This window comes from Caenorhabditis remanei, chromosome V (assembly GCF_010183535.1).
Source record: "Caenorhabditis remanei strain PX506 chromosome V, whole genome shotgun sequence".
NCBI classification, from domain to species: domain Eukaryota; kingdom Metazoa; phylum Nematoda; class Chromadorea; order Rhabditida; family Rhabditidae; genus Caenorhabditis; species Caenorhabditis remanei.
The window spans coordinates 3,285,566-3,312,171 of NC_071332.1; the positions used below are offsets into that span (position 1 = coordinate 3,285,566).

General features: G+C 39.1%; 3 protein-coding genes across 3 annotated transcripts; 1 reads left to right on the top strand and 2 right to left on the bottom strand.

The window, feature by feature from the left end:
- Window positions 1-1,418: 1,418 nt before the first annotated feature.
- On the bottom strand, window positions 1,419-6,259 carry GCK72_017022 (uncharacterized protein; the record flags this gene model as incomplete). The annotated part of the gene is made up of 4 exons (XM_003105866.2): window positions 1,419-2,057; window positions 3,392-3,488; window positions 3,997-4,442; window positions 5,993-6,259. 4 exons carry the CDS (start codon window positions 6,257-6,259, stop codon window positions 1,419-1,421), a joined length of 1,449 nt encoding a protein of 482 aa, XP_003105914.2.
- A 725-nt stretch (window positions 6,260-6,984) lies between these two features.
- GCK72_017023 (uncharacterized protein) lies at window positions 6,985-8,730 on the top strand (the record flags this gene model as incomplete). The annotated part of the gene is made up of 3 exons (XM_053731831.1): window positions 6,985-7,062; window positions 7,395-7,592; window positions 8,416-8,730. The coding sequence occupies 3 exons, from the start codon at window positions 6,985-6,987 to the stop codon at window positions 8,728-8,730; spliced, it is 591 nt and encodes a 196-aa protein (XP_053580744.1).
- A 279-nt stretch (window positions 8,731-9,009) lies between these two features.
- Window positions 9,010-25,587, bottom strand: GCK72_017024 (uncharacterized protein; the record flags this gene model as incomplete). The annotated part of the gene is made up of 15 exons (XM_053731832.1): window positions 9,010-9,165; window positions 10,270-11,838; window positions 12,277-12,441; window positions 12,502-12,584; window positions 12,636-12,987; window positions 13,659-13,860; window positions 14,087-14,220; window positions 14,271-14,336; window positions 14,636-14,846; window positions 19,641-19,795; window positions 21,064-21,288; window positions 21,703-21,921; window positions 23,181-23,330; window positions 24,390-24,463; window positions 25,350-25,587. 15 exons carry the CDS (start codon window positions 25,585-25,587, stop codon window positions 9,010-9,012), a joined length of 3,999 nt encoding a protein of 1,332 aa, XP_053580745.1.
- Between the last annotated feature and the right edge of the window lie 1,019 nt (window positions 25,588-26,606).

Here is a 26,606-nt window from a genome sequence, read left to right on the forward strand (position 1 = left end):
CGATAACTTCGATGGAGCGTGCATTTGCCATTGGAAAAGACCTTGAAGCAAACGCGCTCCATTGAGAATCCAAGTGAGGTTCAGTGGAGCGCGTTTTAGTAAATTTGTAGGGAAAATTCATGATTTTTCAGATTTTGAGGTGAAAAATTAACAATTTCAGGAGAGTGTAACTTCGTCAGGAATTCTCGGTTTTTTTTGAAATTTACAAGAGTTTTGTAGCCCAAGTTTTGATCTACAAAACTCATGTAAATTTGAAAAAATCCGAGAATCCCTGACGAAGTTACACTCTCCTGAAATTGTCCTTTTTTCGCTTCGAAATCTGAAAAATCATGAATTTTCCCTACAAATTTACTAATACTTCTCAAATTGCTATATTCAAGCGCGCTCCTCTGAACTTCACTTGAATTCTCAATGGAGCGCGTTTGCTCGCAATAGCAAAAACACGCTCTACCGAAGTTATCAATAGAGCGCGTATTCTCCAAAACGAGAATCATCCAAAACTTAGAGTTCTGCAGCAAGAGCGCTCTACCGAACATTTCTGAAAAAAAAACAGAGAATTGTCAATAGAGCGCAGTTGACCAGGTCGAAAAGTCCAAAAATGAGGATTGAACTGTAAAATGCGTGAGACGAGACAGCTGTCGTAACACCAACAAAGTGTTTGTTTAGAGGATCGTTCCCTTTCCGGCTGGCTTGTAAATCTCACTTTTATCCCAATTGTCTTCTTCTTCACAGTACTTGACACCTCTCAAGTCGTAAATAACAGAGATTTCATTTGGAAGCAGTGAATAAAAGTGAATGAGATCTAAAACAGAGGAAAGAGGAGCAACAAGAACAGGAAAAATAACAGGAAAAACCGGCAAAAAACGAAGATTAAATTCAGAGAAAAAGACCTTACTAGGGAGTGTTTCAGACGTAATTTGGCCTTTCAAATTGGCTCATATCCTATAAAGTACTTCTCAACACACTGATTCCGAATATGTGATCCAATTTTGTAGAACGTTTCACTGAACTGAGATATATGCATTTAAAGTCATTTCCAGAGCAAAAATTGCATTTTTCAAGACACTCAAAATCAATTTTAGACCCAATTTTTCTGTGTAATACGTGTAAATCAAGGTTGAAAAATTACAGTAAACGTTCTTGCTGTGCTTTTTCGACCTTGCAACCTCGATTTACACGTATTACACAGAAAAATTGGGTCTAAAATTGATTTTGAGTGTCTTGAAAAATGCAATTTTTGCACTGGAAATGACTTTAAATGCATATATCTCAGTTCAGTGAAGCGTTCTACAAAATTGGATCACATATTCGGAATCAGCGTGTTGAGAAGTACCTTATAGGATATGAGCCAATTTGAAAGACCAAATTACGTCTGAAACACTCCCTAATTAGAAACAAAAAAAAAACGGCCTAAAAATTCAAGAAGACCCAGACAAATCGGGGATACAATAGAGGAGTTTCTGAATGAGATGAGTGAACCCAATCCACGTGGAATTCACGAATCCCGGGCGCCATTTATTGTGAACGAACAGTGTGTACACAGGGATTCCGGAGAGCACCAGGAAGAGCCCGTAGACGAGTTCCCAGGGGTCGCTATGGAAAAATGGAAGGACTAGGAGGAAAATACACATGAGAAAGAAGATAATCGGGTAGAGAATGCTGATTTTGATGGGACGATTTTCGAGAACACTGCTGGGCAACGTGGCTCGAAGCTTCAAAAGTCCGGCGGTCGACGCGAAGAATACCAGAGAATCCGCGAACGTCAAATAGTTAATCAACTGGAAGACGTTTCCAATGAATAGCATTACGATAGAAGTCCCTCCAAGGAATATCAACGAAGGTATCGGAGTCAACTGTTTGATGGAAATCATTGCGAACAGTTCGGGTAATTGATTGTTTCGTGCTCCGGAGAAGAACATTCTCGAGCATGTGATGAGAATTCCGTTGAGTGATCCGACGCACGAGAATGAGACGAACATTGGCATCAGGATTTTGCTGCCGAACGAGCCGAGGATCTTGTCGGCGAATGTGATCGCGACGGCGTCCGAATCGAGGATCTGGAGATTCGGGGCTTAATTATAAGGTAATATACAGTAATGCCCAAAATGTGATCAACTTTGGCTGTTTTCAGTTGAAATTGGCCAGCTTTGAGAATGTGTCATAGTAATACTGATTGTCCCATGAAGTACAGGTTTAATGAATTAGACAGAACAAAGATAGAGCTTCATTTTTGTAGTTGACAACTTTTTTGTACGATCACTCCCTAGAGAGTTATGGTCATTTTAAGACGACAGCTCAAAAATCGCACTAACTGAAGTTACATTGTAGAGATGTAACTCTCTAGGGAGTGTCCGTACAAAAAAGTTGTCAACTACAAAAATAAAGCTCTACATTTATTCTGTCTAATTCATTAAACCGGTACTTGATGGGAAAATCAGAATTACTATGACACATTCTCAAAGCTGGCCAATTTCAACTGAAAACAGCCAAAGTTGATACCTTTTTGTCCGGTACTGTAGTTGAACATCTTTTTTTCTGAGATTTAGATTATTTTACTATAAAAACTGTGATTTACAACGATTTTTTCTGGCGGAAAAGCTCGAATTCGGTATAATTCGGGGAAATTATGATTTTCAGCCGGAAAAAACACTTTTCGCATCAATTTTCGATGAGAAATTTGTCGGTTTTTCACGATTTTGTGCTAAAACCTTCAAAATTTCCAGAAGTTCACATTTTTAGCACCTGAAATTGCCGTTGACATGATTTTGAACGCATTTGTCACCAAAAACTTGATTGTTTAGCGATAAACTTGCCAAAAATCAACAGAACAGCAATTTCGGTATAAAATTTCCACTGAAAATTTGATGTTTTTCACAATTTCCAGGTGAAAAAGCAAACAATTTTCGAGAAAATAGCATTTTTAGCACCAAAACGCGTCGAAAACAGTTTAAAAACAATTTATTTATTGCAAAAATCTATATTTTAAACAGAAAGTGTTAAATTTTATACTTTGTCCGATTAAAATCGCATTTTCATTGAAAAATCTTCTTATTTTTACTGTTTTCGATGAGTTTTGTACTGTTTTCGAAGAGGAAATTTCATACTAAAATATTGATGTTCCGTTGATTTTTTACAAGTTTATCAAAGAAAATTCCAACTTTAAGTGAAGAAATACGTTCAAAATCTTGTCTACTGTGATTTCAGGTGCTGAAATGCGATTTTCTTGAAATTTTGGTTTTTACAACCAAAAATCGTGAAAATCGGGAGGAAATTTTGAAAAATCGACCAATTTCCTTGTTTGGTCATAAAAATACGTAATTTGAATGATTTTTTAACTGAAAAATAGCCAATTTTCTCAGCTTTTCCCGCTGAAAACACGACAAAACTCTACCTCATCGACAGTCAACACCGAGAAATAGGCGACGTTCACAAACATGTAGACAACAGTGATGACAGGGATGGAGATGTAGATGGCACGTGGCAGATTTCTGAAATTTTTTTTGAATGAAAACTTGATCACGCTTCTTACAACCGCGCTCTACCGAAACCGAAGAAAATTGTGCGCGAAATTGAGTGACGCAGAGAAAAAGAGGCATTTTTCAAGAGGATTTCGGTGGAGCGCACTTGTAAGAGCAGTGCCGAGCTAATAAAATGCCACAAAATCCAGTTTTCACATAAAAAATAGACCGAAAATAGACTAAGAATTCCGTTTTTAGAATTAAAATTGTTCCATAATTGAGTTTAGTGGTCTGAAACTTCAAATTTCACAATTTTTCTCGGTAGACAATTAGAGGGGCGTCAAAGGCGCGCCAGACAGTCTACTTCCTAACAACTAGCTTCAAACCTCGACTCAGCCTGGCTTGAAACGCGTCAAAGGCACCCCAGATAACAAAAAAGCGTCTTAGGCTCACCAGACACTAAATTTTCGGCTGAATTGGAAATTGATATAATTTAAAGGTTGTCAAATGAAGAGCTAATAGCAAATTCCACACGAACCTAAACGGATTTTTGAGTTCTTCCGTGACAAAATTCAAAAACGAAAATCCAGAAAACGAGAATACACCAGAATAGAAAGCCATTGCGATTGCGGCGAGTTTCGTCTGTGTTCCCTCGTTGACATCAGGCATAACGAGATTGTCGACGTGTCCCAATGATAGCCAATATCCGCCAGAAACAATGATAAGAGAGAGGGCGAGTAGTTTGGTGATAGTGAAGAAATCATTCGTTCTCGTCGCCATTCGAACATCCCAACAGTTGATGAAAGTGAGTACGGCGATGATACATCCAGCGAATAGATTCACGACAACATCGGGTACCGGACACGAATAGAATGGTTGGAGAGCGTATGTGGCACATGTTATTGCGATGATCGCCAGGGATGTCGGGTTGATGATTACCAAGGCGACCCACAGGAACAGAAATGCCGGAAGGGGACCGAATGCCTGGAAACAATGGACATTTTGGAGCTATTGATTTTTTAAAAATTCTCGAAAATCGCATACTTGCAAACCGGGCCGAAACGGGCTAGCGCGTAACTTGCGTCAAACTAAACGTTATGAGCTCAAAAATATACAAAAATGTAGATCTCGACGAGGTCTATCACCGTGACCTACTTTTTAATGCGCCGCGGGCAGGGCTAGAATGGCTTTTTTGGTCATTTTTGCGTTTTTTGGCACTTTTTCCGGCCCGTAGTATGTCACGGACATAGAACTCGTCGAGAGCTACATTTTGGTATATTTTTCAGCTCATAATTTTAAGTTTCAAGGGAGTTACGCGCCGGCCCGTTTCGGTCCGGTTTGCAAGTATGAAAAATCTGATTTTTCAAACAGAAAGGCTATCAGCTCGACACAATTCTTACAACTGCGCTCCACCGAAATACCCTTGAAAAATGGGCGCTAAGGAAGTTTCTGTTTCGGTGAAGCGCGATTGTAAGAAGCGTGGCGTGCTAAGATTATTTTGAAGAGCAAAAAAGCTAGAGCAAAAATGTGGGAATTTTCTGACATTTTTTTCGGAAATTGCAGTTTTTGCTGCCGAAAATATGATTTTTTTTAGCACTTCTGATTAAAAAGTTATGGAGATTCAATGCGGTATTTACAGATAGAAACCAATTTTTCCGTATTTTGGACATTTAAAGGAGTCAGAATAACAATTTTGGCCTAAGAGGGCCGAGTGCCTGGAAAAATGACAATTTTGGAGCTGTTAATTCTGGAAAAAGCTAAAAACTATCATTTTTAACATTCCACAGCAACAATTAGTGTCATTTCTCAGCTTGAAGCATTTGGAAGTGAAATTTTAGCTGGAAGAAGGAAAACAAATGCAATTTTTAAAACAATTACGATGCAAAATTTACGATTTCTATGATTTTTTTTTGCAATTTCCAGCAGAATTCAGGTTTTCGGTGAGCTGGAGCTCGTTTTTCTCGGTTTGAAAGGATCAAAATTGCTCAAAATCACAGTGAATGGGAATTTTTTTTTCGAAATTTTGATCCCAGGATTGAAAAATGGAGAATTTGGATAAGAAATGAAGGGAAATTATGTGACTTTGTAACTTTTAGAGAAAAATTGCTGAAAATCGCAAGAGAACAACGCTTTTTTCGAGTTTTATGAAAGTGAAATGTATTTTTTAACAGTTTCGCCAAGATTCACTTGCAATTTTCGGTTTACGAACATCAAAATATACAAAAATACGAATTTTACACGATTCGAAAACTTAATCTGAAGTGAAATAGCTCTGAAAACGCAAAAAATGAAGTAAAAATTGTTTGAATACTCTTTTTTTTCAGAAAGGAAGTTGGGTCGATTTTATTAAAAAGAAAATACGCTGAAAATTCAAATATTATAGTCAAATCGCCTGTTTTCACGAAATTTACTAGTTTAAGAGTTTGAAACTTCTGTAAAAACGTTGAATCTGAATAAACCGAATATGTAAAATGAAAAAACAACTAAATTTCGGCTTAAAACTTTATTTTCCATCGAATTTTCGTCATTTTTACCTCATAAATATAGGCGTAATCCCCTCCAGATTTGGGGATCAACGTGCCCAATTCCGAATAACAAATGGCTCCGACCATAGCGAATGCACCACTCAACAACCAGATGAGAAGTGACATTCCAGCACTTCCCGCCTCCAAAAGTACTCCTTTTGGAGAGACGAAAATTCCAGATCCTATGATAACACCGATGATAATTGTGCACCCATTGAATAGAGAGATTCGGGGTTTCAGTCTGATGAGCGAGCTGGTTTCGTCTTTTTCGTTCATTTTTTGCTGGAAAAATTGAGATAAATTGATCAAATTAATGAGAAATTGAATAAACAACGTTTTTGGTGTAGAAAACTTGAAAAAAATCGATTAAAAACTCAAAAATACTGCTGAAAACCATAATTTTCAGAGGGAAAATTCAAGCTTTGCAAAGTCCGCAATATTGCGTCAACGTGTACTTTCGAATACCGTTTTTTCCAGTCTTTATGTATTTTTCGCATGTTTTTCATGTTTTTCTTTGTTTTATACAATTATTTGGCGTTTGATTAATGTCTGAAACATAAAACTCAACAAGAATTAATAAGATTTCAGTGAGAAATCGTGCTCTGAAAATTGAGAGGGGTTACTGTAGATTTGCATTATAACTGCCGCACAAAGAAAAATAAATTATTTTTCGAGAAATCATTGTGGAATTCCGGCTAATAGAAAGGAAATTGTGGAAAACTGATGAGGAAAAGCTCTCGGTGTCTGAATAAACAGAAAAATCTGAAAAAAGCTTGAAAAATCTTCAATTTTTGTTTCATAATAGTCAAGTACAGGTTTCCAGTAGGATTTTCTTCATCAATTGCTGTCATAATTGTTGTGTTCCATCAAATATCCTCTCCAACCATCTCTTCTATTTGCATTCATTCTGTTCTGACCATCTGCCGTTGCCCTCTGTGTTACCATTGTCTCTTCTGCTCACCCCGTCGTTGTTCTTCTACCAATATCGATTTTCTTTTGGAATGGCTAGTTTTTCTGTGAATCCTAATGATTATAGTGCTCCGGAACCTATGATCAACTCAAATAACTATCCCAAAACTGTGAGTACATAGGCTAGACCTACGAGTCTGTATTTTGTCGTGAAAGAAAAAATAGTCAACTTTGAGAATGTGTAACTCTGGCAGGAAACCCCGATTCACTCCAAAACTTAGTTAGTTTTGTAGATCAAATCTAGACCTACATTTTTGTAGTTGACAGCTTTTCGGTAGCTCCGCCCACTTTTGAGATCTCCGCTTTTGAAGGTAGATGACTTTGAAAGGCGCATATCTCAAAAGTGGGCGGAGCTATCAAAAAATTGTCAACAACAAAAATGTAGATTTAGATTTGATCTACACAACCATTGTGGATTTGTAGCACTTTGGCACTCTTACAGGAACCACCGGAGGCAACGAAACTGACTTTTGTGGATGCAGCCTTACAATACATAAAACTTGTGGATAATATTGTCGATGAGACGGAGGCTTTGAAATTCTTAGATTTAGTGGAGGATTGGATGCCGATGAAGAGAAAACAAGTAAAGAAAAAGGAGATAAAGAGACGGGAAGCTCTTGTAGCGAATATAAGCAACGATGTGAGTTTTGAGTTTTTGTAGGCTTCCTGTTTTCCTGTCTATGCTGTTTTCGTATTTGTACAAATTTACATTGGTTTTGTAGATCAAAACTAGGACCTTGTTTTTGTAGTTAATAACTTTTTCATAGCTATTCACGCTTTTGAGATATGCATGTTTGAAAAAAGATTTCAAAAATCGTTTTTATTAAAATTGACCAACTTTGAAACCGTGTAACTTCATAGCGTCTTGTCTAATCGTTTTGAATTTACAACCAACTTGTAGATCAATCCACGAGCTTCATTTTGACAGTTGGCGGTTTTTTGATAGCTCCGCCCACTTTTAAGATACAACGGTTTGAAAACAGTTAAGTTCGAAACTATATAACTTTGCGAAAAATATTCCGATTTTTTTGAATTTACAACCAATGTGTAGATCAAAAGTAGGGCTACATTTTTTTAGTTGGAAGTTTTTTGATATCTCTTCAAGCTTTCGAGATATGCGCCTTTAAAGCACGGTAAGTGAGGAGAGGAGAGGAGGAGAGACGCAGAGAAGCGGCGGTGTCTGCTTCTCTGCGTCTCTTTCACTCCCTCCTGCCTATCTCAGCGGGGTGAATAGCTATCAAAAAGTTGTCAACTACAAAAATGTAGCGCTAGTTTTGATCTACAATTTCAATAAAAATTCAAAAAAATCCGAATATTTTTCGCAGAGTTATATAGTTGCAAACTTTAGTGTTTTCAAACCGTTGTATCTCAAAAGTGGGCGGAGCTACCAAAAAACCGTCAACTGTCAAAATGAAGCTCGTGACTTGATCTACAATTTCATATCTCCACTTTCCAATTTTAAGCCCCACGACCCCCGTAAGAAGAAGTTCCAAAAGTGTTTGTCCCGCTACCGTATCCTCGTATCTCGATGCAAATCTCTGAAAAGACATGAACCGAATCTCAAATGGGAATCCATCGAAAAAATCGAAAAAGAGCTGGAAGGATATCAAACAATCGAACAATTCGATCAGTTCTGGAAGAGACTTGTCGAGATGGAATCCTTCATTTCCCGTCTCGAATTCAGAATCCATTTCGGGTTCCTTCTGGCTCTGAAGAAACCATTCGTCTCCGCTAAAACTTGCATCTGTAATTGTCTGAAAAGGGTCTCATCTCAATAAATGAATAAATCATTAATAATACATTTACATAAGACACAGAATTACATGAAGAAATGATAAAAAAAAACACGTTTTAAACCGAGAAAAAGGCAAATTTAGAGAGGGGTTTTTGAGCATACAGGTGGTAGATCACTGGGTTTTTTGTCAAAAAAAGGGAGGAAATTCGAGTAATAGAGAAGACCCGTAACATACAAATAATCAAAGGGGGGAGGCAGTAATTGAAATAAAACAGGCACAAAATCATAAAACAAGAATTATTTAGAAAATTGAAATATTCTATTACAGGGAGGCGCCGAGTGTGTGTCGCACTTTTTCCGTCCATTCATCTAGACACGTCGAGCATTCTGGCGGCGAGCCGACGACTGCTGGCTCCGCGTGAGCACACTGAGCGTAGACACGGATTTTCGACGAGACTTCTAGCGACGAGGAGGGGATCTGCAAAATATGGTAAAAATGGTTTTTCTGGTGCAAATTTTCGAAAATGATTCTAGAATTGGAAATTCGTAATTTCGGCAAATTTTCAGTCAGAATTTCTTCTGAAACTACAAAAAACAGTCAAAAATTTCATTTTTACAACTTTTTCTCTCAAAATGAGAGATTTTTCTTAATTTCTGAACTAACATCCTATGAGACACTGTATTGTTCGTCTTAAAATGCTATTTTAGACGAATTTTAAGCCAGAAATGGCTCTGAATATCGGATTTTTCTCGAGCAAATCTTGGATTAAAAAAATGATTCTAGAATTGGAAATTTCGGGGATTTTCGCGAAATTCTAGTGAAAAATCACTGAAAATTTACATTTTCTGTTCATTTTTCTGTTCATTTTTCGTTTATTTTGGTCTTTTTATCAGATTTTCAGTCAAAAATGCCACCGAAATTATAAAAAATCGGTGATTCCACTCGAAGAAAAACTATATTTTCATGAAAATTGTCCCAAAAACATTACAAAAAATGGTAAAAGTGGCAGAAATTTTACATTTTCGCGGTGAAAAATATGAATTTTTCGTATTTTCGAGCCGTTTTTCTCATTGTTTTCCCGAAATTTTGTGAGAGAAACTTGGTTTCCCGTCCAAAATTGTTAATTTTCATGAATGTTCAGGCGAAAAATTACTGTAGTTTCACCGTTTTCTCTGAAAATCCGAGTTTTCCACAAATTTTCAGACAAAAATGGTTCTGAATTTAATGTAAAAGAGTGTTCGAGAGAGAAAAATACAAAAAAGAAGATATTTTCTGATGGAAAATAGGCAAAACTCGTGATTTTTCATCGAAAAAAAGTTAAATTTTCAAATTTTCGAGTGACTTTTCTAGGAAAAACTCGATTTTTAGTCAAAAATTCAAAAAATTTGGGATTTTTGTCTGAAATTTCAGCATCCACAAGCCCTGGTGTGCTGAAATGAGGTATACTCAATCTGAAAGTCCTTCGGTACGTTCTCTGAGAGGAATACGTACAGTAATGCAATGGATACCTCGATCAGTAGTCAAAAGTTAGCGATTTTTGGCTGAAATTTCAGCCTTCACTCCTCTCAATCCCCCGCTTACCGTCGGCGCAATAACCGGCTTCGACGCGCTGGTAAACGAGTCCAACATTGCAATCTTCTCATCAATACTCAACGTGCTCTGCACCCGCTCGTCATTCCACACCGCCGGCCACAACTGTGCAATCTGTTTCCCTTTTCGCATCGAATCCGACATCGGGACGTGACGGAACGCGGCGGAGAGCGCCTCTCGTGACTGCACGTCTTCATGATTCGCCATCACATCCCAGACGAGAGAGGAGAGTGCGAGAAGCGATTTATCACTAGTTCCACTATCCGATTTCAACCATTCAATCATCCGAATCGCTCGTTTCACGTCTCCAGCAATCAGATGAACGAGTGCAGTCGTCGTGCAAAGTGGCCCATCTTCTCCACCATATTGCTTCGGTTTCTGGGTGTCTTCCTCCTCCTCAATAACACTACTTCCATTGAGTTTCATCACCTCCACCGAACTACACAAATGCTTTGACACCGCTTGCACCACAGTCATATCCGATGCCTTGAGTCTATCCACAATCTCTTCCTTATCCACTCCATCCGCCATCTCATCGTTCTTCAACGTTCTCACTCGAACATCCGGTATCGCACCGGGTTTCTGCACAAACTGACTCTCATCCACATTCGGCATAAATCTCCGACCATCTCTCGCCTGGAAGAAGAACTTCTTCGTCGCCTCCGACGCCGACGTTCCATTCTTCTTTGTTATCACTCCACACTGTCCAAAGTCGTTTTTGCCCCACGCGTAGACCGATCCCTCGTCTGTCGATCCGATGGTATGGTTGTTACCAAGAGTGACGTGTGTCCACTTGACATCACTCGGCTCAAACACCTGATGTGGCTCTTGTCGTTCCGTCTTATTCCCATGACCCAATTGATAGTCCAGTCCTTTTCCCCACGTATAGAGTGATCCTTCCGTTGTGATGAGTGCAGAATGAGACAATCCACACGCGACATGGGCGATCGTTCCATCCAAAAAGTGTTTAATCTCCCTCAGCCCCAAATCGTCTCGTGGAATTTCGGAGGGAAGATTCAAGTTGACACGTGGCGTCGTTCCATTCGTCGACGGTGATGGGGAGCCGCTCGGATCCTCGGTATTCTTGAGTTGAGCACTTCGGATCTTCTTCATCACAAACATTCGCATTTTCAGCTCCTGCGGGTTGCGTCCCCACTCGAAGATCCGATTCTCATCAGTGACACAAATCGAGTGATAATAGTGTGTCGCGATGAACTTGACTTTGAGGGGTCCCAAGGGGAGAGGTGTGAACGCAAAGACCTTCTTCACATCCTCATCCACTCCCATCTGTCCGTAGCTTCCAGATCCACAAACAAGTACTCGTCCGTTATCCGTCAAGGCTACCGTATGCGCCCGGCCACACGCCACCTGTGTGATCTTCGATATCAATCCGTTCACTTTGGTGGGAATAAGGTGGTTCGAATTGAAGCGTCCACCGTGTCCAAGTTGTCCCCAGATTCCCCATCCGAATGTGTAGAGGGAGCCATCCGAGCAGACGAACGCCGAGTGGAATTGCCCGCAAGCGATGCGCTCGATGGCCGGCCAGTCACCGTCGATTTGCTGGAAATAGTGAGCATAGTGAGTATTTAGCTATGTTTAAGGACCCATAATCCAAAGGTACATTGAAAAAAAGTGCAGTAAATCTTAAAGTACATTGAGGAGCTCTGATCACGGGGTACATTCATGGGGTAGTCACAGGGGACATTAAGTCAGAATTTTCATAAAATTTCAAAAGTCTCAAAGTTTTCATCATTTTTTTGAGAAACGCGTCACAGACTGAGTTCAAGGAACATGTTACCCTCTGAAAAATCAGTAACATGTTCCTTAAACTCAGTCTGCGACGCTTTTCTAAAAAAAAGAAAGATGAAAACTCTGAGACTTCTGAAATTTCATGAAAGTTCTGACCCGATGTACCCTATGATAACCCCATGGATGTACCCCATTATCATAGCTCCTCAATGTACCATTTTAAGCCACGCCCCCTTCTCAAGTACAAACCTGCAAATTAGCAAGCCTAAACGAGTGCCCAACACCGCACTGTCCATGCTTATTTCCTCCCCACGCCGATAGTTGTCCAGACGAGGAGAGCACCAGGATGTGTTCGGCTCCACACGCGATTGCTCTCGGTCGGTTTCCCGGGTATTCGAGTACTCGTGGTAGTTGCTTAAATAATGAATAAATTTGGGAGAGGTAGGAATGGATCTGTGGGAGGTCTTGAGTTACCTGTTCAGGTTTTGGTGATGGTAGGACTGCTGCTGGCGTTCCGTTCGTGACCGAATCTGATCGTTTCGGTTTCAGATTTTGTTCTGAAAATGATAACATTTCAGAATCTCATCCTAAATAGATCAAAAACTCACGTGGCACCTCCATTCTCTGCTGTGCATTCGTGAAATTGCCCCAAATCATGAGTCGATCGTCCTCCGTTATCGCGGCTCCACAATTATTCCCTCCGGATAGAGGAAGAAAATCTGGCAAGTGTGACGGATTCATGATCTTCTTTTCGGCCAGAACGTGGATTGAGGAGACGAGGGACAGGATCTGACAGGGTCGTGGGAAACGGTCAGAGTTGGTGATCGAGACGCGGAGACACATTTCATGGTACGATGGCAGTTTGATGTCTCGTTGCCACGCGGAGAGAAGGGCGCAGATCCGGGCGCCGTCGGTGTCGGTGAGTTTAGACCAGTCGAGGTGGCACACGAGGGACATTACCTGGAAATGGGAGGGTCATACATTATTGAAAAGTCTACTATTTCAGGGAAATGCGTTGAGTTCAGAGCCCTTCACTTCAAAATATCAAAAGTTATTCTATTGACTTCAAACTGGTTTTCAATTAGTTCCGATTCGCTTCGATTCTAATTCAGGCGGTTTTAAAACGACCAGTTATAGAATGGGCTATTTCGATTTGAAACAGTTCTGAAACGGACGGTTCTGGAATTCTGGAGATTCAGAAGACGTCAAAATCCAAAAATTCTGGAAACCTGGAGATTCGGAAAACGTCGAAAACCAAAAATCCTGAATATTAGAATTCTGGAAATTCAGAAGACGTCAGAATCGAAAACTTCTAAATTCTACCATTTTGGAGATTCAGAAGACGCCAAAATCCAAAAATTCAGAAAATCTGGAGATTCAGAAGACGTTAAAATCACCTGATTACTAAAATTTTTCCGAAAATTCAACTTCTGGAGATTCAGAAGACGTCAAAACCCAAAAATTTATCAGTTTCAAGCCCCAGTTCTGAAACCATTCTCAAATCGATTTCCACAATTTTCAGCCCGAAATTCAATCTGATCATTGAGTTCTAGAACGATCAGTTTTGATCTGTGAGGTTCGGAATCTCTCTTCCACCATTTTCCGCTCAAAATCCAATCTCCATTTCTCACCTGCAATCGATCCGTCGCACTCAACGTCTTCCATATCTGAATGCCGTTCTTCACCACATAGGAGAGCACTTCGGTGGGCGTGTCGATCGTCTTCGACTCGTGAACATCACGTCGTACCAGTGTTTGGGTGCACTTCCACATTCCCGCTTTCGCACACTCGACAGCGCCTTTGTGAAGGTGTTCGTGGCGGGCAAGGAAGTTTCTGAAGAAATGAAATGGAGTAATTAAAACCGCTGTATCTCAAAAGTGGGCGGAGCTATCAAAAAACCGTCAACTGTCAGAATGAAGCTCATGATTTGATCTACAGCTTCATATAGAATTCAATGTGATCTGACAATCTCAAAATCCACAATTTTCCGCCACAAGACCCCCAGTGTATCTCCAGATTTCAGCCATATCATTTAGCTGAAATTTCCAGCCAAACTCACGACAACTCTGCATCGTATTCTCGAATCTGCTCCATATTCCCCTCTGCTGAAATCGCTCGTTTCACGAACATCTCAACGACTCGTTGCATCAAATTGTCATGTTTCGCCGGGTTCGTTTGGATCGTGTTCAGCACCTGCAGAGAGATTTTTAGATAAAGAGAGACGCAGAGATCAGGGGGGTTACCTCCGGTAGCAGTTGTTCACCAATCGATTCATTCTCAAACGTTTTCAGCAGGTCTGACATTGAGAGCTGGAAATTTTTATTTTATTGCTTGATTTTGAAATACGATTAAAGAAAAGAGATGCCTTATTACCCCTATCCACCAATTTTCAGCTTGATTTCTCAAACTATCGTAATATTCGGTGTTTTGTACGCAAACACTGTGATCTACGTGGAGATTGCGTACAGTACACCGAGTTTTACGACAATTTGAGCTAGCGAGCTGAAAATTGGTAGATCGGGGTAAAAAGACACGAGGAATCTGATTTTGATAGTTTCAGAAGCTAAAAATTTGGTTAGAAGTGAGTTTTTTTAACAAAAAAACCCACATTAATAGCCTTGGCAATCGCGTAGATCTGCGCCAACTCCTTGTTCGTCAACTGTCGGCTCTTTCGTGTGCTCAACAGGTTCGGAATCAGTGCGGACTGAAATTCGGCTGTATCGACACGACATGCATGCGCCACCTGTGCCACTGACTTGGTGGTGAGTTGGAGTGGCGAGAGGCGGAAGAAGAATTCGGACGCGATTTTTTGAAGGTTTCTGGAAAGATGTACTTCGAGAGAATAACTACTGGTGGTAGTGGCGGAAGTGAGCAACTACAAAAAAAAATGAAATAAAAAATCTGGATGGGGGGGAATTGAGGAGGAACATCTGTATGCTATTAGTAAGTCATTGTATGTTGAGAATTTGGAGTTTTATGACAAAAATCAGCTGTCTAGAGGAAAAAAAAGGAATCTATGAGATCTTATTAGATCGGTAGAGTTCTTACAACTGCGCTCTACCGAAACCGATGAAAATTGTGTGCGAAATTGAGAGACTCAGAGAAAAAAAGACAATTATCAAGGGGATTTCGGTGGAGCGCAATTGTAACAACTGTTCCGAGCTAATAAGTGTTTCGAGTCTGAAAATTGGAAGCGGATCTAGAAGGTCCGTTGAGATTTGAAACTTTCTTCTATTCTAGATATCAATTATCATAGAATTTGCACAAAAACATGGACAGCAGCTCTGAAAGCCATTTTTTTCGACAAATGAGTCACAGATTATGAAATAGCGGATTCAGGGCTGTGGATCTATGTGTGATCTGATCTATTTGCTTATAAATAGAAGTCAGGGGAAGAAATATAACTTCCATTAGACAGATAAGACGGATTATCTAAATGTAACCGTTCCAGAAATGAATTACAGATTCTAGAAGAAGACGGATTTATAGCTTTCAATCTACCGCAGAGCTGGTTCTAGTCCAATTTCAGCCATTCTGTCAAAACGAACCGTTAGCGAAAATGAATTTCATATTCAGAAAAAAAGCAGATTCAATCTATATAGCTTTTGAGCTACGCTTCTCAGAACATCTGTTATAAAGCTGGGATGGAAAAGCTTGATTCGGATAACTTCCATCTTTGAACGCTTCGAAAAAGAGTTTCAGGACATGGAAGAGCGCACGATCTCTAACTGTGCTCAATTCCAGCAAAATAAGCTCCGATAACTCCCATCACTTTCGTCAAAACTGACCCCTCCAAAACTAAATTACAGATTCCAAAACAGTGGAGCTGTGGTTCTACTGAAATATCAGAAGTCTGGCTCTTAGAATGCTGTAGATCTGGAAGATCTGAACCTTCACTTCCAAATTTCATGGCCATCTCCTCTCAAAATCAATCGATTCGAAGCGGATTCAGGGGGCTCTGGATCTATGTCTTATAGAAATCACAACGAGAAATCCTAACTTCCGTTAGACCGGCGGAAAACCGATTACCTACCAGAGATGTTGGGAAGTGTAAATTTTCTTATCCGGAAGTCGGAACTCGGAAGTTGGAAGTGATTTTTCTTATCAGGAAGTCGGAAGTCGGAAGTAAAATTTCTTATCCGGAAGTCGGAAGTAAAAAAACACCCGGAAGTCGGAAGTCGGAATGATAAAAGTGCCCGGAAGGCGGAAGTTGGAAGTCGGAAGTCGGAAGTCGGAAGTCGGAAGTAGATTTTTTTGCAAAGATTCAAAAACTCCTAGAAAAAGTTCATAAAATTCGCGAAAATCAGTGGAAAATTTGTTTTTGGCTGAAGAAAAGCCTATTTTCTGTCCTTTTAGACCATTTTTCCATGTATTTCTGCGAAATTTACTTTTCCGAAATTTCACTGTTATGTAATGACAGAAGTCGGAAGTAAAATTCCTTATCCGGAAGTCGGAAGTCGGAATTCCCAACAACACTGTTACCTACTACTACCACGAAAATCAAAGAATCAACAGATGATTTCAGTAAATTACAAAAGTAAATTACAGATTCAGAGCCGCGGTTCTATTGAGATATCAGAATGGATCTATCACAATGGTGTAAGTTTGGAAGATACTATTCCAGCTTTCGTGGCTATCAACTGGCAAAGTCAGCCGATTCGGCGGCTCCAAATCTACGTCTGATCTGAGCAATTTTGTATTCCAAAGGTAGATAGAAACCCGAATAGCGACTTCCACTAAAATCAAAGAATCAACAGATGATTTCAGCCCAGTCAACCCCAGTCAAAAAAACTCGAGAATGGCGGGAAGAGATAGCGATAGACTCGAATCAAAACCTCCACAGACTCTCTCAAGCTTGAGCTCGAATGCTTGTGTGGATGGAACCGAGTTTTCATCTCTCTCTCTCTCTCTCTCAAAAGAAGGGAATGATTGCGTCTTCGTTGTCTTCCTTCTTCTTTTTCTTTCAATCGTTTGAAGGAGAAAGAGAAGGAGATAGAGGGAGGGAAACCGACGAAAGGAGGAGGGATAGGGTTTAGAAACAGCTGTGTTCTCTCTCTCTCTCTCTCTCTCTCTCGCTTCGCTTTCTCAATCGTTCTCCATCAGAAATCGTCAGATTGAGAGTGTCAAAACAGTGAAAGAGACAGAAAATAATAGAAATTGGTCCAGAAACGCCCGGATTTCTGACTGGAATCGGCTTGATGGTCGGGTGGAGGGCCTGCTGGCGCACCTCAGTCGCCTTCAGGACTACAGTAACTAGAAAGGGCTGAAAACTGACTGAAAATCGCAAAAAATCCTTGGATCTTTAACTGAAATTAGCAAAAAAAAAGTCTGGCGCGCCTTTGACGTCACCTTTAGGGTACAGTAACCATAGGATAACCGTAAGCCTTCCTTTCAGGGCACTTTCAGATCGATTATACCGAATTTCAGCCAAATCTTTCAATTTTCAGACAAAAATAGAGTGTTCCTACGACAAATCGCTCGAAATTCGGAAAATTACCTCTTTTACGGAGGAAAATCACGGTTTTTTTTCTAATTTCTTTGATTTTTGGTATGGTTTTGGTCAAATTTTTAAGAGAAATTATAGATTGACCACTTCTTCAGATTTTCAGAGAAAACTGTGAAACTACTGTAATTTTTCGGCTGAAACTTCATGAAAATCAACTTTTTTCAGCGAAATTTCGGAGAAAAATGAGAAAAAACTACTCAAAAGTTCGAAAATTTCATCTTTTTTCCCGAAAAATGTACAATTTCTGCCATTTTTACCATTTTTTGTACCGTTTTGGGCACAACTTTCATAAAAAACACAGTTTTCTATAGATTTCCTTCTTGAACATCAATTTTTTTAAAATAATTTCATAGGCATTTTTGACAAAAATCAGAATTTTCCAACAAAATTAGATGAGAAAATGCAAAAAATTCCACACTTTTTCATCCAATAATGTTAATTTACACCGATTTTTCACTAGAATTTCATGAAAATATTGAATTTCCAACCCTAAAAATAAATGAAAATGTAATTTTCGACTGAAAATTCATGAAAACTATCAATATGACTCCACGTGATCAGAGGGATGGAGCTAGTCTACATCAGGTAGGAGCCGAGACAGTGTGTGATCGGAAGAGACGCAGAGATCTCAGGTCACCAGAAATCAGGAGAGCACGAAACTTGAGTATTGAGCTGTGGGGGGAGGGGGGTCTCAGAAAAGAAGACATATAATAACAAAAATATTTCCATTTCCAATGTCCTTTTTCTAAACAAAACAATTCGGCTAAGCAGGGGGAGGAGGAGACGGAACAGACGTTAGGGGATGGACAGATGTCCTTCTTCAATCCGTTTTTGTTGTAACTGTGCAAATACGGAGAATGGATGGGTTACCGATTACGTGCGCTTCACTGATTCTGATGAGAATTTTCCCCCCGTTTTGAGGATCGGGCAAAAAATGTTTCGGTGGTTTTCGAAAGATTTTGCCCAACTTTGAGAGTGTGTCAAGGTAATACTTATTGTCCCATCAAGTTGATTTTTAATAGATCATACAGATCAAAGATAGATCTCCATTTTTGTAGTTGGCAACTTTTTTGTACGAACACTCCCTAGCAAGTTACATATCGTCAAAGTAATTTCTCTCTCAAATTGACCAATTTCAGTGTAAAATAGTGAGCTATCGTCTTAAAATGACCATAACTCTCTAGGGAGTGTCCGTACAAAAAAGTTGTCAACTACAAAAATGGAGCTCTACCTTTTATTTGTATGATTCATTAAAAATCTACTTGATGCAACAATAAGTATTACCATGACAAATTCTCAAAGTTGGGCATTTTCAACTGAAAAAACCAAAACTTAATATACATCGGAAACGGAGCAGGGATGTGCGAAAACATTTTCGGACAAAGTTCGAACAATTTTGTAAATTTCTGCTCAAAATTTCAAAAATGAAGCAACAAAAATAGTGATTTTTGTTTTTTTTTCCTGAAATTTTTTCTAATTTTGTACTCAAAACGCATGTTTCCCGAGTATTTCATAAAAATACATACAGTTTTCATAGAAATTCAAGATTTTTGCCTCCGAAAAACTCATTTTCTCAAAAATTTCGAAAAAACAGAATTTCCGATTTTTTCAGTACGAAATTTTCAGAAAAAGTTTTTCGAAATTTTTTGGAAATGTTTTTTCGTACGACCCTGAATTTGATGGGAATTATCCCCGTTTTGAGAACTTTTTAAAATCGTCGTAGTGGAAAAAAATGGAGAAAAAACTTTCAAAATGAGGATAGGAATCTCTTGGGATTCATAGGGAGCTCATCTCATAATTCTCGTCGAATTTTTGATGGGTCCATTCAAAAAACATGAACTTTTTTGTCTTTTGCTAGGAAAAATTGACTGGAAAAGTGCAAAAAATCGGGATTTTCACTCAAAAAACCCAATTTTTTGTAGTTTTTCAGTTCAAAACCAAATATTTCAGAGCATTTTTCTCAAAAAATATGAACTTTCTGCGGAAAATAGGAGATTTCTAGGGAAAATTGACCGGAAAAGTGCAAAAAACCGGGATTTCCACTCAAAAAAGGCTCAAATTTTCACCTAAAAACTCCGCACATTTCGCATATATTCACTAAACTCACAACGCTGGCGACTGTTCGACACGAATGAGCCCTCGCTCATTCACCACAAATATTCCAGCCAATTTGTGTTGTCGAGATGGCATTGCAACGATTCCGAGCGGTCGCCAGTTAGTCGACGTTCTGACGAGTGTGTATTCGAGACGTGTTGACATGAACTGGAAAGAGAGACATCATCGTATATAGTATATATATATAGATTGAGCTAATTAGGCTCCGCCCATTTTCAGAATTGCTTTTTTTCATAAACAGAAAAAAACTCTTTCTGGATTCAGAATTTGACTTGAATTCTCAAAAATTCAATATTCCAAAAAACTTGGAATTTTCCACATTTTCGAGATCTTTTCCTTCGAAGATGCTTTTAAAAAACTAAGCCACGCCCCCTTTAATAGGAATTACTGTAATCTAGAAATATATTTTGAAATGTGGAGAGAAAAATATGAACATTCTCATGATTATGTTCAAAAACTATGAAGAAATTTCTGAAACATGAGAGTTTTCAGCCCGAAAAATGCTCAAAAGTGGTTAAGGCTGAGAGCTGGCCGAACTTTCTCTGCTTTGGGTATCTATGTCAGCTATGCTAACAAATAGTTTGTAAGAGGATGAACTTATCCTGGAGACAGTTGGTATAGAAACCCAAAATAAAAAAGATCGGCCAGCTCACTGCCCACTTTTTTGAACCGAAAATTATTGTCTTGGGGGTTTTTTCAGAATTTTTGAATACTATCATAGTAAATATTAAACGAAAAACTATTTTTTCGGGACTGATTTGCACGAGATGGTTTCGAAGCGGAAAACGTGATTTACAGTTCTTTTCAGACCTGCAAAGCTCAAAAATACGACATTTGATCTTTTTCAATTACGAGACCATTCCCAGGTGCTCCTCACAATATTATACCACGCCTCCTTAAACGGGGATTACTGTAATCTAGGAATATGTTACTTGCAAATCGGGTCGGCTCGTAACTCACTTCAAACTGAGTTTTGTGAGCTGAAAAATATACGAAAATGTAGATCTCGACGAGTCCTATCTCCATGATCTACTACGGGCCGAATGGCTATTCGTTAATGTGCCGCGGGCCGGGGAAAAGTGCCAAAAATCGCGAAAATAGCCAAAAAAGCCAATCTAGGCCCACGGCACATTAACGAATAGCCATTCGGCCCGATGTGGGTCACGGAGATAGAACTCGTCGAGATCTACATTTTCGTATATTTTTGAGCTCACAAAACTCAGTTTGAAGTGAGTTACGCGCCGGGCCGTGTCGGCCCGGTTTGCAAGTATGGTTTTTTTCCCTATAAAACTATTTCAAATTTTCCTATAAATGGTGGTGAATTGTCCTGGAGCCGTTTCACCGCTATAGATGCACAAGGATACCGAAACTACCATAATCCCCCTCCCTTCCGCTCCCTCTATCAATTCTCTCACCCCAAAATGCAATGCACTCCTAATCTCATTCTCATTCGACACCGTAAACAGCACATTCTCCCCGGCGTGAACCATCCACGTCTCCGGCGGCACTTTGAACGTCCGTTTCGATGAGTGAGCAAGTGAGTGGAATGTGTTGTAGACCTCGACAATCGATTCTTGGGTATCCAAGGCGATGACTCCACACGAATCTGTGGCGAAGAATTGCATTGTGGCTGGTTCGAGCTGGAATATTGTATATATACAAATGGTATATAGCGTATATGAAACATGCGTTATTTTCAGCATTATATCATATAGAATTTCAGCCATTTTTCACAATTTTTCACAATTTTAACAGGGGGAAAAGCAGCACAAAAACAGTGACTTCGATGGGGGGTAACAAACCTGCCAGAATATGGAACACTCCATCTCGGAGAACATCTGAAAAAGGGAGGGGGACATGCCCGTCTAATAGGGGATTTTTGGTGATTCTAGTGACTCGGCACAGTTATTACAACCGCGCTCCACCGAAATGCCCTAGAAATATTTTTCTCTGTTTCGGACCTTCGGTAGAGCGCGGTTGTAAGAAGCGTGCCATGGTGCATTTCTCTAGTAAAAACACGTCAACAACTGTCTTCTAGGTGTCTACACACCCACCACTGTCAAATCCGACGGTACACACGTCGTCAACACCTCGCGGAACCCCTTTCCGCCCCTCTCGATCGGAATTATCCATTGGGCGCCGGTGAATCCGGTGACAAGGAGTTCAATCGAGTTCTCGTCGATGAGAATGTCGATTTGGTGTAGACTTTGTGGCGCTTTCAATTCGGACACACACTTTCGGAGGTGGAGGTCGACGAGAAGGATGTTGCCGGCCTGGAAGATGTTGAGTTTTTTTTCGGAAACATTTTTGAAAAATTCGGACCACAGCCAGGAATTAAAATGTTTCATTTAGCTGGACGGCCTCAAAATAGTAGGGGAAAACATCACCCCAAAATTAGTGAGGCTTCTTTCAACCGCGCTCTACCGAAACCGAAGAAAATAGTGTGCGAAATTGAGAGACTCAGAGAAAAAGAGACAAGGGGGTTTCGGTGGAGCGCAGTTGTAAGAACTGTGTCGAGCTGACAGAAAATTGCATTTTTGAAAAGAGGTCGGTAAGATTTCGACCAATTATTAGGAGCATTTTTGAAAAATTGGACCACAAACAGGAATTCAAATGTTTCATTTTGCCGAAAACCTCCAAAATAGTAGGGAAAAAGTAGAAATTCCCCCAAAATTCGTGAAAATTCGAGTAAAAACACACATTTAACTGTGTTTTTTTTTTGTTCAAAAATGGTGCTTTTCATGGAAAATTCGCGAGTTTTTCAACCGATTTTCAGTCAAAAACAAGCCAAAATCGGGAACTTTCTGGATTAAATTTGCTTAAAAACTCAAATTTCTACGAAAACCCGATGAAAACCTGTCAAAAAAGAGGAGAAAATAGTTCCAAAATCATTAATTGCTATTTCAAATCAAAAATCACATTGAGAATGGTTGTTCACCTTTTTTTGTTGCAATTCCTATTAGAACTGCGCCTGAGGCGCGCCAGCTAGTCAGGAGATTCACTAATCACTCTCTAAACGCTATGAAAACAAGAAAAAGGCGTAAAATTTAGCAATTTTTCCCTAACTACGTTTTTTTCGTTATTTTTTCTTCAAAATTCCGGCCCCTTTAAATCCCAGATCTAAAATTACAAAACTTTTCTAAGTAAGAGGCGCTGCGGTCGCGTCGCGTGTGCACTGATAATTCTGTTGATCCCATCAGATAAAAACATCTTGAAAATCTTCGAAAACCCGTTACAAATACTGCAAAATATCTATAAAATCGCCGTTTTCAATCAGAAAATCCCCAATTTCTGTGGAATTTCCTGTTCCCTGTTTCCCTTGATCTCAAAAAAATTCCCTCCCCTAATCCTTCAATATATCATGTCGTGTTATATGTTATATCTTTTGTTGTTTTTTTTCAGTATGTTTTCCATTGTTTTCCTATTACATAGGACTTCAGGTGTCAGCTGCCGTCCGTTTCCAACTAAAAAGTGTTCCATCCGCACATTCCAATCTCTCTCAGTGATAATCTCCTCAATCCCAACTACCCACTTTATTCGCCACCACAGCCATCGTGCACGGCGGGAAATTCGAGATGAAGCACTTGGTGCAAGTGGGCGTGGCCAGGCATGCGTCGATTGTGGGAAGGCTCAGATCGATGACTGTCGTTGTCGCCCATGACGAACCGCCCCATGTTACGTCCTGCAAAAACAAACGAAAATTTAGGGGATTTTAAGTGATTTTAGGAAGAAAACTGGAATTTTTTTCATTTTTTACCGAGAAAAACAGAATTTTAAATATCGGAGACGACAAAATCAACGGATTACGGTAGAGCGCGGGTGTAACATCAGTGTTACAAGTGCGCTCCATCTCATGATTTCTGGAGTTTCGGTAGAGCGCGGTTGGTAGAAAAACTTTAAATTTCGGGGGTTTGCGGTGTGAGAAAATGGAAAAAATGACAAATTTTACTAAAAATTTGCTTTAAAATCTATTAACTCGACACAGTTCTTACAACTGCGCTCCACTGAAATGCCTTTGAAAAATGTCTCTTTTTCTCTGAATCTCTCAATTTCGCACACAATTGTCTTCGATTTCGGTAGAGCGCGGTTGTAAGACGTGCGTCGTGCTAATACAAAAGTGTGATTTTTAATGGAAAATGAAGGCTTTTTCCGAAAAACGAAACAATTTAATAGAAAAATGTAATTTCAGGACGCAAAAAACCTATTTTTTGATTAAAAACCTCATTTTCCGTCTGAAAATCAGAAAAAAATCGTCAAAAACTAGAAAATTTCGCAATTTTTCGGTGTTTTTCCGTCAAAAAGTACCAATTTTCAGTGTCATTATGATGGGTAATTCATCAAACTAAATGACCGAAGCGTCTGGAAAAAAACAGGAAGGAAGCGAAAAAAATCGGAACACATGACACTTCGTTTTCTGTTTTTTCAACAAATGACACATGTAATTCAATCTGTTTTTTTTTCTTTTTTTCAGATAGCCAATTGAACCTTGATCTACCCACAGTTTTCACACAAAAGCGCTCTAATGAGAAAGAGAGAGAGAGACGCAGAGAATATCGGTGGAGCGCATTTGTATTAGCTCGGCACAGTTCTCCCAACTACGCTCCGCCGAAATGCCATTGAAAAAGTCTCTCAGTTTCGCACACTATTTTCTTCGGTGTTTCGGTAGAGCGCGGTTGTAAGACGCGCTCTATCGAAAAACAGAGAATTTCGGTAGAGCGCATTTATAACAGCCGTGACGTACAATTAGGAGTCTGATGGGTGTGACGAGAAGATTGCCGTCGGCGAGTCCAAAGATAACGAACGCTGCTTGACTGCCTGGAAAAAAGTGACATTTGAAACGTTTTGGATTTTGAACTCAAGGTCCGAAGGTTATTGGGAGCTCTGAAATTGAGTGAAAATTGGAATTTTTCGCTGGAAAATGCAATTTTAACGGAAAAAATCGGGAAAAATTGGATTTTTTCGTGAAAAACTACTAAAAATGTGATTTTTAATGGTTTTTTCATAAGGAAAATGATTAAATTTCAGTAAAAATTGATGAAAAAATACCCAAATTTTACAGAAATAATCGAAAAATGACGAAACCCAGATTTTTTCGTAAAAAACGGGTTAAAAATGCCGAAAAAACAAAAAAAATTTCCTATTTTCTAGTGTTTTTCAGTCTTGAAAAAGTTGAAGAAAAATCGTATTTTGCATTTAAAAAATATGATTTTTAATGTTTTTCATGTGAAAAATCATTAAAATCCGGAAAAAAACACACAACAAATCGAGAGAATTCACTATTTTTTGTCTAGAAATCCTACTTCCAGAAGAAAAAGTGGGCGGAGCTTGTCACCACACAATGTATAGTGGCGCGCGGAACCCGGGAGATGTCGGCTGCTGATTTGCTGATGAAACGTAGCAGCCGACATCTCCCGGGTTCCGCGCGCCACTATGCTTTGTGTGTGATAAGCTCCGCCCATTTTATCTTATTTCAACCCGAAATGTGAATGTGGCTTTTTTGGTGGTTAAACCTGGTTTCCGGGTGAAAAAAACCTGGAAAAAACCGATTTTTAAGGTGAAAATGCTTGAAAAATCCGTATTTCTCGGTCAAATCGCTCAGAAATCGCTGTTTTTGGGTGAAAAATGACGGGAAAAACGGATTTTGGGATGAAAATGCTTGAAAATTCGTCGTTTTTCCCTTTATTTTAATGTGAAAACTCACCAATACACACGGTAACCGGTGTGACACTAATCGAGCACGTCGTCTTGATATTCACCACATTTTTTCGTGGTTTCGTGTCTCGAGACGTCTCAAGATACGCCTGAACGTCGCCGTTGGAGGTGAGAAGAAGGATGAGAAGAAACGAATCGTCACTGAACACCGAGTAGTCGATTATCGAGTCGTCGGCTGAGACGAGTTCGTCGAGCTCCAGACTACACACGTACGGATTTTCCATCATCTTTCGACAGGCTGGAAAATTTGAAAGAGAAATGGGGAAATTTTTGAATTTTCAGAGTTGTTTTAAGAGTGGGGGAGTCGTGGATTTCTTTGAAATTTTCACGTTTTTTTTCGTGGAAAAACTTTGAAAAATGTGGATTTTTGGGTTTTTCTGCGGTGAATATGCGATTTTTAACCATTTTTGAGTTGGTTTTTGACCGGTTTATACAAAAATAGCGGGAAAATTGAAGAAATTTCGATTTTTTTGTTCTGTAAATCAAAAAAAAAGCGGTAAATTTGAACTAATAGTTTTCGATTGGAAAATGAGTGTTTTATAGGTCAAAAAACCGGGAAAAGTGTGATTTTTCGCGGTTTTTTGATAAAAAAATATAGAATTTTTGGATTTTGAGCTCGATTTTGCCACTTTGGGTCTCACTTTTGGCCAAAAATGACAATTTTTAGACTTTTTCTTATAAAAATCTTCGATGTTTTTTCAGAAATGGAGGTTTTTGTTTTGAATTTAATGATTTTTATCAGAAAAAGTTGTTTTTCAAAGGATTTCGACACTTTTTATGATAAAAATCGGGAATCTCGGCTGAAAAATTAGTTTTTTCTCAATTTTTTTGGTTTTTGAATTAAAATTATTCTTTTTTTTTGGATTTTATGTTTTTTTATTCAGAAAATATAGATTTTTACATCAATTTCTGTGATTTTCGACAAGATTTTTTGAATTTTAGTCGGCAAATCACATTTTTCGAGAATTTTTGTTAAAAAACAGCAGTTTCTTCGCCTAATCAGTTAAAAATCGTATTTTCTGCGATTTGAGTTCGGGAAATTGCATTTTTTGACGATTTTTTACTAGTTTTCGCTAAAATTTATCAGTTTTTCATCCATTTTTACATTTTTCATTCAAAAATTCGAATTTTTGCTAAAAATTGCAGATTCTTCGCCCATGTCTACAAATTTTGAGCTCAAATTTGAGCTCAAATTTGAAAAAATCAGCAAAAAATCGTGTTTTCCGCTTAAAAATGTTAATTTCAT